The 12,403-nt window shown below is 42.5% G+C and overlaps 1 protein-coding gene across 2 annotated transcripts in view; it reads left to right on the forward strand.

Annotated features, from left to right (window-relative positions):
- LOC128700298 (transient receptor potential channel pyrexia-like) overlaps positions 1-12,403 on the forward strand; it is a 48,639-nt gene that overhangs the window by 22,666 nt on the left and 13,570 nt on the right. For both annotated transcript variants that reach the window (XM_053793378.2, XM_053793379.2), the window contains exon 4: positions 8,598-9,939. In XM_053793378.2, the coding sequence (XP_053649353.2) occupies positions 8,598-9,939 (1,342 nt within the window). The remainder of the gene's footprint in view (positions 1-8,597; positions 9,940-12,403) is intronic.

Raw genomic sequence — 12,403 nt, forward strand, 5'->3', positions numbered from 1 at the left:
GTCAGGGGCCCGAGACTGTTCAACTGCCTCCCAGCATACATAAGGGGGATTACCAACAGACCCCTGGCAGTCTTCAAGCTGGCACTGGACAAGCACCTAAAGTCGGTTCCTGACCAGCCGGGCTGTGGCTCGTACGTTGGTTTGCGTGCAGCCAGCAGCAACAGCCTGGTTGATCAGGCTCTGATCCACCAGGAGGCCTGGTCACAGACTGGGCCGCGGGGGCGTTGACCCCCGGAACTCTCTCCAGGTAAACTCCAGGCTGGAATATTGCTGTACACTAATAGCTCCTTTTAATTAAGGTAGGGAAATTTCCAGACATAGAGAATGTACAGAGAACCTTCACTGCATGTACAAGGTCAGTCAAGCACCTAAATTGCAGGGAAAGTTGAAATCTCTTGACCAGTACTCCTTGAAACGAAGGTCAGAAAGATGCTTCATAATTTACACCTGGAACATCCTAGAGGGATTGGTCCCAAATCTGCACACACAAATCATTCCCTATGTAAGCAAGAGGCTCAGCAGACAATACCCCCAGTGAAGCGTAGGAGTAGCATGAATACATTCCATGAACACAATAAATATTAGGGACTCAAATCTATCCAGTATCCTTCCACCATACATGAGTGATTACCAGTAGATCGCTTGCTGTCTTCAAGAAGGAACTGGATAAATTCATGAAGTCAATTCCTGATCAGCTGGGCTGTGATTCATGTGTTGGACTAGCAGAAATAGCCTGGTTGATCAGGCCTTGATCCACTGGGAGGCTGATTGGAGACCAGGCTTTGAGGGCGTTGACCCACGTAACATTCTCCAGGTAGACTCCAGGCAAGTGGCCCTGAAGGGGTATTTCTTTTTCCTGCTAGGTTATCATTTATAACATGAGAAAGCCTCATTCAGTTTCAAATTTTCAGTGTTGGTGCCCTGTACCTAGGACAATGTTCATAAATTATTAGCAAATGCAGGTACCCTCTGTTTAATTTTATACTGACTACTGGGAACACTTGAAGTTCCTCAACCTGTACTCCCTAGAATGCAGGCGGGAGAGATACATGATTATATACACTTGGAAAATCCTAGAGGGATTAGTACCAAACTTGCACACGAGAATCACTCCCAATGACAGCAAAAGACTGGGCAGACAATGCAACATTCCCCCAATGAAAAGCAGGGGTGCCACTAGCACGATAAGAGACAGCACAGTAAGTGTCTGGGGCCCAAGACTGTTCAACTGCTTCCCAGCATACATAAGGGGGATTACCAATAGACCCCAGGCTGTCTTCAAGCAGGCACTGGACGGGCACCTAAAGTCAGTACCTGACCAGCCGGGCTGTGGTTCGTACATTGGGTTGCGTGCAGCCAACAGTAACAGCCTAGTTAATCAGGCCCTGATCCACCATGAGGCCTGGTCACAGATCAGGCCGCAGGGGCGTTGACCCCCAGAACCCTCTCCAGGTATACTCCAGGTAGTACATGTTCCCAGATTTGGTTTCTGTGTAATAACGTGAGAAAGATTCTTCTGATCAGCTTCAAACTTTTATCATTGGTGTATCCTACCTAGATGTTTAAGTGTATAGGTGTTGGTTTTTTTTTTTTTTTTTTATAATTATTTTTTTCCTTTGAAATGACTTGAGTATGTCTTTGCTGAATGGCTTTAGTCTTTAAATGCAAGTAGTTATTATTATAATTAGTAAATTATTATTATTATTATCTAAGCTAAGAGCTAAACCCAACTGACAAGTAAAGGCTCTGTAGATGCAAATTTACTAATTTTCTAACATAATTAATAAACCTGGAATCATTAGAGTGAGCAATAACTGGAGAATGCCTTTTCTGATTGGCTTCAAACTTTCAGTGATGGTGGGCATTAAGCAAGGAAAAGTTCACATTGACTTTGGACTGTGTATGTTATAATTTGCCAATTTGATTAAACAAAATGGTTTTTATGCAATAGCTGGAGATGTCTCTTCTGACTGGCTTCAAACCCTAAACAAATGTATGTTAATTTTAATTATGAACGTTTATGGATTGACATTGGGTTTTTTAAGTACGTCTTATGAAATGATTTATACCTTTTAAATTTAGGCTATGTTGGTGTAAATTTGTTAATTTACTAACATAGTTCATAAACCTGGAATTGTTTGATTCTGTGGGATAACTGAACAATGCTTCTTCTGGTCAGCTTCAAAATTTTAGCACTGATTTTGGCTTGTGTAATTTTAAATTGCCAATTTTATTAAACAAACTGATTTCCATGCAATAACTGGAGAATGCCTTTTCAGTTCAGCTTCAAATCTTAAATGCTAATTTATCTTACTTAGACAAATGTTTGGACTGATTTTGGGCTGTATACTTGGAGTTTACCTGGAGAGGGTTTCAGGGGGTCAATGCCCCCATGGCCTGGTCTGAGACCAGGCCTCATGGTGGATCACGGTTTGATCAACCAGGCTGCTACTGCTGGCCGCACGCAAGCTGACCTATGAACCACAGCCCAGTTGGTCAGGTACTGATTTCAGGTGCCTGTCCAGTGCCTTCTTGAAGACAGCCAAGGGTCTATTGGTAATCCCCCTTATGTATGCTGGGAGGCAATTGAAGAGTCTTGAGCCCCCGGACACTTGTTGTATTGTCTCTCAGTGTACTTGTGGCGCCCCTGCTTTTCATCGGGGGAATGTTGCATCTTCTGCCGAGTCTTTTGCTTTCATAGGGAGTGATTTTCGTGTGCAGGTTTGGTACCAATCCCTCCAGGACCTTCCAAGTGTATATTATCATGTATCTCTGCCGAGGGAATACAGATCAAGAACCTTCAACCATTCCCAGGTGCCTTATTGTACTTAAGTGTGCCGTGAAAGTTCTTTGTACACTTTCCAGGTCTACAATGTTGCCATCCTTGAAGGGGGCCGTTAGTGTACAGCAGTACCTATTCCAGCCTAGAGAGCACAAGCAATTTGAAGAGAATCATCATGGGCTTGGTGCCCCTAGTTTTGAAGGTTCTCATTATCCATCCTATCATTTTCCTAGCAGAGGTAGATACATTGTTGTGGTCTTTGAATGTGAGATCCTCTGACATTATCACTCCCAGTTCCTTCACATTACTTTTCTGCTTGGTTAGAATTTGTTGTATACCCTGACACATTTTTAATTTCTTCAAGTTTCCCATATCTAAGTAGTTGAAATTTCTCCTTGTTGAACTTCATAGTGTAGGTGCCAACTTGAAAATTTTATGAATAACTGGGTAAATTGAAAAATTGGTCTGTATGCAATAATTTGTGAATGTCTTTTCTGATCAGTTTGAATCTTTAAACTTTAAGTGACGTGTATTTTGAGATATTGGTCTCTGCTCAGTAACTACATTGTCTTTTCTGTTTGCTTTTAAATTGGTGTATCTTAGTGGATAATTTAAATTTGTTTTGGCAATTACAGTATAATTAAGAAATTGCCAGTTTTAATTAAGAAATTGCAATATTAGTTTTCATGCAATAATTTGTGAATGCATCTTCCAATTAGCTTCAAATTCTTATTAGAAACGTTTGTAGCAATAATGTTGAAGGAGTTATGGAAGGAGAAAAGAAAATATGAATGTGGAAATTCAAGGATTATGTGGATTAAAGTAAAGGTTGGATGCGAAAAGTGGGTCATAATATGCGTGTATGCACCTGGAGAAGAGAGGAATGTAGAGGAGAGAGAGAAATTTTGGGATATGTTAAGTGAATGTATAGGAGTCTTTGAACCAAGTGAGAGAGTAATTGTGGTAGGGGACCTGAATGCTAAAGTAGGAGAAAATTTTAGAGAGGGTGTGGTAGGTAAGTTTGGGGTGCCAGGTGTAAATGATAATAGGAGCCCTTTGATTGAACTTTGTATAGAAGGGGGTTTAGTTATAGGTAATACATATTTTAAGAAAAAGAGGATAAATAAGTATACAAGATATGATGTAGGGCGAAATGATAGTATAGTTTGTTGGATTATGTATTGGTAGATAAAAGACTGTTGAGTAGATTTCAGGATGTACATGTTTATAGAGGGGCCACAGATATATCAGATCACTTTTTAGTTGTAGCTACACTGAGAGTAAAAAGTAGATGGGATACAAGGAGAATAGAAGCATCAGGGAAGAGAGAGGTGAAGGTTTATAAACTAAAAGAGGAGGCAGTTAGGGTAAGATACAAACAGCTATTGGAGGATAGATGGGCTAATGAGAGCATAGGCAATGGGGCCGAAGAGGAATGGGGTAGGTTTAAAAATGTAGTGTTAGAGTGTTCAGCAGAAGTTTGTGGTTACAGGAAAGTGGGTGCGGGAGGGAAGAGGAGTGATTGGTGGAATGATGATGTAAAGAGAGTAGTAAGGGAGAAAAAGTTAGCATATGAGAAGTTTTTACAAAGTAGAAGTGATGCAAGGAGGGAAGAGTATATGGAGAAAAAGAGAGAGGTTAAGAGAGTGGTGAAGCAATGTAAAAAGAGAGCAAATGAGAGAGTGGGTGAGATGTTAACAAATTTTGTTGAAAATAAGAAAAAGTTTTGGAGTGAGATTAACAAGTTAAGGAAGCCTAGAGAACAAATGGATTTGTCAGTTAAAAATAGGAGAGGAGAGTTATTAAATGGAGAGTTAGAGGTTTACCTGGAGAAAGTTCCGGGGGTCAACGTCCCCGCGGCCCGGTCTGTGACCAGGCCTCCTGGTGGATCAGAGCCTGATCAACCAGGCTGTTACTGCTGGATGCACACAAACCAACGTACGAGCCACAGCCCGGCTGGTCAGGTACCGACTTTAGGTGCTTGTCCAGTGCCAGCTTGAAGACTGCAAGGGGTCTATTGGTAATCCCCCTTATGTATGCTGGGAGGCAGTTGAACAGTCTCGGGCCCCTGACACTTATTGTATGGTCTCTTAACGTGCTAGTGACACCCCTGCTTTTCATTGGGGGATGTTGCATCGTCTGCCAAGTCTTTTGCTTTTGTAGTGAGTAATTTTCGTGTGCAAGTTCGGTACTAGTCCTTCTAGAATTTTCCAGGTGTATATAATCATGTATCTCTCCCACCTGCGTTCCAGGGAATACAGGTTCAGGAACCTCAAGCACTCCCAGTAACTGAGGTGTTTTATCTCCGTTATGTGCACCGTGAAGGTTCTCTGTACATTTTCTAGGTCAGCAATTTCACCTGCCTTGAAAGGTGCTGTTAGTGTGCAGCAATATTCCAGTCTAGATAGAACAAGTGACCTGAAGAGTGTCATCATGGGCTTGGCATCCCTAGTTTTGAAGGTTCTCATTATCCATCCTGTCATTTTTCTAGCAGCTGTGATTGATACAATGTTATGGTCCTTGAAGGTGAGATCCTCTGACATGATCACTCCCAGGTCTTTGACGTTGGTGTTTAGCTCTGTTTTGTGGCCAGAATTTGTTTTGTACTCTGATGAAGATTTAATTTCCTTGTGTTTACCATATCTGAGTAATTGAATTTTCTCATCGTTGAACTTCATATTGTTTTCTGCAGCCCACTGAAAGATTTGGTTGATGTCCGCCTGGAGCCTTGCAGTGTCTGCAATGGAAGACACTGTCATGCAGATTAGGGTGTCATCTGCAAAGGAAGACACGGTGCTGTGGCTGACATCCTTGTCTATGGCAGATATGAGGATGAGGAACAAGATGGGAGCGAGTACTGTGCCTTGTGGAACAGAGCTTTTCACCGTAGCTGCCTCGGACTTTACTCTGTTGACTACTACTCTTTGTGTTCTGTGTGTGAGAAAATTATAGATCCATCTACCAACTTGTCCTGTTATTCCTTTAGCACGCATTTTATGCACTATTACGCCATGGTCACACTTGTCGAAGGCTTTTGCAAAGTCTGTATATATTACCTCTGCATTCTTTTTGTCTTCTAGTGCATCTAGGACCTTGTCGTAGTGATCCAATAGTTGAGACAGACAGGAGCGACCTGTTCTAAACCCATGTTGCCCTGGGTTGTGTAATTGATGGGTTTCTAGATGGGTGGCGATCTTTCTTCTTAGGACCCTTTCAAAGGTTTTTATGATATGGGATGTTAGTGCTATCGGTCTGTAGCTCTCTGCTATTGCTTTACTGCCCACTTGTGGAGTGGGGCTATGTCTGTTGTTTTTAGTAAATGTGGGCCGACCCCCGTGTCCATGCTCCCTCTCCATAGGATGGTAAAAGCTTGTGATAGGGGCTTCTTGCAGTTCTTGATGAACATAGAGTTCCATGAGTCTGGCCCTGGGGCAGAGTGCATGGGCATGTCATTTATCGCCTGTTCGAAGTCATTTGGTGTCAGGATAACATCAGATAGGCATGTGCTAACCAAATTCTGTGGCTCTCATAAAAAATTCATTTTGATCTTCGGCTCTCAGTCTGGTTAGCGGCTTGCTAAAAACTGAGTCATTGGGACTTGAGTAGCTTACTCATTTCCTTGCTGTCTTCTGTGTAGGACCCAGATGAGGAATTGTTAAATGTTGATGAAGATAGGGAAGCTGTGATTTCGTGTATAGGGCAAGGAGGAATAACATCTTGTTGGAGTGAGGAAGAGCCAGTTGTGAGTGTGGGGGAAGTTCGTGAGGCAGTAGGTAAAATGAAAGGGGTAAGGCAGCTGGGATTGATGGGATAATGATAGAAATGTTAAAAGCAGGTGGGGATATAGTTTTGGAGTGGTTGGTGCTATTGTTTAATAAATGTATGGAAGAGGGTAAGGTACCTAGGGATTGGCAGAGAGCATGCATAGTTCCTTTGTATAAAGGCAAAGGGGACAAAAGAGAGTGCAAAAATTATAGGGGGATAAGTCTGTTGAGTATACCTGGTAAAGTGTGTGGTAGAGTTATTATTGAAAGAATTAAGAGTAAGACGGAGAATAGGATAGCAGATGAACAAGGAGGCTTTAGGAAAGGTAGGGGGGGTGTGGACCAGGTGTTTACAGTGAAACATATAAGTGAACTGTATTTAGATAAGCCTAAAGAGGTTTTTGTGGCATTTATGGATTTGGAAAAGGTGTATGACAGGGTGGATAGGGGGGGGGCAATGTGGCAGATGTTGCAGGTGTATGGTATAGGAGGTAGGTTACTGAAAGCAGTGAAGAGTTTTTATGAGGATAGTGAGGCTCAAGTTAGAGTATGTAGGAAAGAGGGAGATTATTTCCTAGTAAAAGTAAGCCTTAGACAAGGATGTGTGATGTCACCATGGTTGTTTAATATATTTATAGATGGGGTTGTAAGAGAAGTAAATGCGAGGGTCTTAGCAAGAGGCGTGGAGTTAAAAGATTAAGAATAACACATAAAGTGGGAGTTGTCACAGTTGCTCTTTGCTGATGACACTGTGCTCTTGGGAGATTCTGAAGAGAAGTTGCAGAGGCTGGTGGATGAGTTTGGTAGGGTATGTAAAAGAAGAAAATTAAAAGTGAATACAGGAAAGAGTAAGGTTATGAGGATAAAAAGATTAGGTGATGAAAGATTGGATATCGGACTGGAGGGAGAGAGTATGGAGGAGGTGAATGTATTCAGATATTTGGGAGTGGACGTGTCAGCGGATGGGTCTATGAAAGATGAGGTGAATCATAGAATTGATGAGGGGAAAAGGGTGAGTGGTGCACTTAGGAGTCTGTGGAGACAAAGAACTTTGTCCTTGGAGGCAAAGAGGGGAATGTATGAGAGTATAGTTTTACCAATGCTTTTATATGGGTTTGAAGCATGGGTGATGAATGTTGCAGCAAGGAGAAGGCTGGAAGCAGTGGAGATGTCATGTCTGAGGGCAATGTGTGGTGTGAATATAATGCAGAGAGTTCGTAGTTTGGAAGTTAGGAGGAGGTGCGGGATTGCCAAAACTGTTGTCCAGAGGGCTGAGGAAGGGTTGTTGAGGTGGTTCGGACATGTAGAGAGAATGGAGCGAAACAGAATGACTTCAAGAGTGGATCAGTCTGTAGTGGAAGGAAGGCGGGGTAGGGGTCGGCCTAGGAAAGGTTGGAGGGAGGGGTAAAGGAGGTTTTGTGTACGAGGGGCTTGGACTTCCAGCGGGCATGCGTGAGCGTGTTTGATAGGAGTGAATGGAGACAAATGGTTTTTAATACTTGACGGCTGTTGGAGTGTGAGCAAGGTAACATTTATGAAGGGATTCAAGGAAACCGGCAGGCCGGACTTGAGTCCTGGAGATGGGAAGTACAGTGCCTGCACTCTGAAGAAGGGGTGTTAATGTTGCAGTTTAAAAACTGTAGTGTAAAGCACCCTTCTGGCAAGACAGTGGTGGAGTGAATGATGGTGAAAGTTTTTTTTTTTTTTCGGACCACCCTGCCTTGGTGGGAATCGGCCAGTGTGTTAATAAAAAAAAAATGTTACTGTTTACTATTCCTTTCATGTGCATTTAGGTACTAGGATTAGTCTGCTTAAAATGCTCTGGCATTATAGTGGGTTTCTTTGTACTTAGCAAACCAAAATTCTAATTACACATTGCAACCTTTACAAAGAAATACTCTTTATCTTTAGGGAACTGGGCTTCTGGGATATGTGGATAACTTTATTCAGATTGTACAGCAACCAAAACAAATCTAGTTACATTATTTTTTAATAAAAGTATGTGATGGAGGACAGTACATTCATAATAGTAACACAAGCTTTTTATTCAGAAGGAAATCCCGGAGGCGTGTAAGTGCCCTTACAACCAGTCGACGACTTGAATGGCGCTCTGGGATGGGACGAAACATCAGCCCAGCCTCTGAAACTAGCAGTGACAATTCTGAGAAAAATACACACCTTGAAAAACATTTATTGGTCAGCTCAGGGTGGACATCTCAGGCTGTCCGTGAACATCGTATTAATGCCCTCAGGTCTTTCCTAGTAACCAAAAACCACCCATTGGTAATCCTCAATTTATTAGAAACAAATAAAATTGTGGAAGCCATAACAATGGCTAGGGAGAGCAAGACACGTGTGAGACTAGATGTATGTTTGCTATGGGCATGTCTGCAGGGTGTTGCAGATCTGGTACAAACATTGCTAGATGAAGGAGCCAATGTGGAAGCACGAGACAACATGGGTTTCAGTGCATTACATCTGGCAGCAGAGAGTAGGTCTGAAGAAGTGCTGCAGGTGCTGCTTAAAAATGGAGCTCGGGTAGGTGGGTCATGGGACTGGGATTGCAACGAAGAGTTCACTCCGTTAATGCTAGCTGCTCGCAGGGGATGCATGGGTGGTGTTAAGTTGTTATTGGCAGCAGGAGCAAATGTGAATGCTGGACTTAACACAAGTGGGGAGACGGCTCTACATCATGCAGTGCGAGCAGCATCCACTGACTGTGTTCAGATTTTGATCAGTGCTGGTGCCACCGTTAATCCAACTCTTCTCTATAGTGAGACACCTCTGCACATTGCTGTTTCTGAAGGACTGTCAGATATAGTGGATGTACTTTTAGATTCTGGGGCCGATGTGAAGAACTCAAAAGGAAATTCTAAAATGACAGCACTCCACATTGCTGCCCAAGAAGGTTACTGCCAAGTAGCTCATCAATTGTTAAAAGCTGGTGCCAACCCAAACCAAGAAAACCTCAGAGGACAGACACCTCTTCATTTAGCAGCTAAGGCTCAGAGTTATGACACTGTACAGCTGCTGCTTAGCTTTGGCGCTAGCCCAAACGCCTGTGACTGTGACCGTAAAACTCCACTTCACAGTGGGATCTTCAAGGGATCAAGATCTCATGAGTGCCTGCGACTTCTTCTGGAAGCTGGAGCAGACGCCAATGCAGCAGACCATCTGGGATATACTCCTTTACACATGGCAGCACTGCATGACTCCTCTTACTGTGTGTTGCTTTTCCTGGATCATGGCGGAGATGTCACAGCTCACACTCGAGGAGGAGTCTCTGCCCTCAACTTGATCCTCCGCCGCACACCTACGGTCTTGGCTCATATCCATGAAAATCTTGATGCTGCCATTTCATTCAGTGACCATGAACATGAGAGAGAGACTCAGGTATGTTCAAAATCACACTCCACCAGTGTCTCCTTCAATCCAAAAAATCAGAGTAAATTTCAGAATCGTAAAAATGTACCTTGTCTCAGACATAATTATTATATAAAATGCACACTTCATCTTTAATAACTTACATCTTCAAGTACATACAGTAGTAGTAAAACAAAGTTTTATTGAATTAGCCAAGAATAAAACTATAAATGGATAATTTTGTCTTAAATAGATTAGCACAGTTTTAATAAAAATTAGAACAGGTAATACTGTATATATTTTTGAAGATTTGCATGCATTATAATGTAAAGCAAGACATGTTTGAAATACATGTACACGTACATATTTTTTTAAATTCTGATACTAGTTGTTGGGTTATGAGTGGACCCTCGGCTAATGATTTTAATCCGTTCCAGAGAGCTTGTCCTTAACCGATTTTATTGTTAGCCGAATTAATTTTCCCCATAAGAAATAATGGAAATCCAATTAATCTGTTCCAGGCACCCAAAAGTATTAAAAATTTTTTTTTTCACATGAAATATACAGTTTCCTACACAGAAAACAATGATACATAAAGAATAAATGCTACATGCAGAATAAATACTACATGAAGAATAAATGACACCTTTATTGAAGATGTAGTGATGAGTGATGAGATGGGAGGAGGGGAGATGATGGTGTACAGTGGACCCCCGGTTCGCGATGCCATCGGTATCCGATAAATCCGATATTCGATGCATTGCATCGCAAAAATTTTGCCTAGGTTCCCGTTACAAAACCCGGTATACGCGATTCGTCCGAGACATGTCCACGTGTTGCCTGAACTGCCCCGTGTGTGCCAGTGTTTACAAGCCAGCCAGTGTGCTCGCATCTAAGGATACATTCAGTACATTCCATATTATCACAGTGTTTTTGGTGCTTGTTTCTGCAAAATAAGTCACCATGGGCCCCAAGAAAGCTTCTAGTGCCAACCCTTCGAGACCAAGGGTGCTAATGACTTTTGAAATGAAAGAGATAATTGCAAAGTACGAAAGTGGAGTGCGTGTGTCAGACCTGGCAAAGTTGTATACAAAACCCCAATCAACCATCTCTACTATAGTGACCAGGAAAACGGCAATCAAGGAAGCTGTTGTTGTAAAAGGTACAACTGTGATTATGAAACAGCGACCGCAAGTGTTAGAAAATGTTGAGAGACTGTTATTGGTGTGGATAAATGAAAAACAGATAGCAGGGGATAGCATCTCTCAAGCAATCATTTGTGAATAGGCTAGGCAGTTGCATGACGATTTGGTAAAGAAATTGCCTGCAACTAGTGGTGATGTGAGTGAATTTAAAGCCAGCAAAGGTTGGTTTGAAAGATTTAAGAATCGTAGTGGCATACATAGTGTGATTAGGCATGGTGAGGCTGCCAGTTCGGACCAAAAAGTAGCTGAAAAATATGTGAAAGAATTCAAGGATTACATAGACAGTGAAGACTTGAAACCTGAACAAGTGTTTAATTGCAACGAAACAGGCCTGTTTTGGAAGAAATTGCCAGCAGGACCTACATTACTCAGGAGGAAAAGGCACTCCCAGGACATAAACCTATGAAAGACAGGCTTACTCTTCTGATGTGTGCCAATGCTAGTGGTGATTGCAAAGTGAAGCCTTTATTGGTGTATCACTCAGAAACTCCCAGAGTGTTCAGGCAAAAGAATATCCTCAAGGCTAATCTGTGTGTGCTGTGGAGGGCAAACACTAAGGCATGGGTCACTAGGGACTTTTTCTATGACTGGTTACACCATTCATTTGCCCCCAATGTGAAAAATTACCTAATTGAAAAGAAATTAGACCTTAAGTGCCTCCTGGTATTAGACAATGCCCCTGGTCATCCTACAGACTTGGCAGAGCGACTTTCTGGGGACATGAGCTTCATTAAGGTCAAGTTTTTGCCTCCTAATACCACTCCTCTCCTGCAGCCCATGGACCAGCAGGTCATTTCCAACTTCAAGAAACTGTACCCAAAAGCTATGTTTGAAAGGTGCTTTGAAGTGACCACAGACACACTATTGACTCTAAAGGAGTCTTGGAAGGATCACTTTAATATCCTCAATTGTGTAAACCTTATAGGTAAGGCTTGGGAGGGAGTGACTAAGAGGACCTTGAACTCTGCCTGGAAAAAACTGTGGCCAGAATGTGTAGACAAATGGGATTTCAAAGGGTTTGAGGCTAACCCTGGGAATCCTATGCCAGTTGAGGAATCCATTGTGGCATTGGGAAGTCCTTGGGGTTGGAGGTTAGTGGGGAGGATGTGGAAGAGTTGGTGGAGGAGGACAATGACGAACTAACCACTGATGAGCTGCTAGATCATCTTCAACAGCGAGAGGCCAGACTTGAGGAAACTGCTTCGGAGGAGGGGATGGAGAAATTGAAGAAGTTGCCTACTTCAAAGATTAGGGAAATGTGTGCAAAGTGGCTTGAAGTGCAAAGCTTT

Source organism: Cherax quadricarinatus, chromosome 71 (genome assembly GCF_038502225.1).
Source record: "Cherax quadricarinatus isolate ZL_2023a chromosome 71, ASM3850222v1, whole genome shotgun sequence".
NCBI lineage: Eukaryota > Metazoa > Arthropoda > Malacostraca > Decapoda > Parastacidae > Cherax > Cherax quadricarinatus.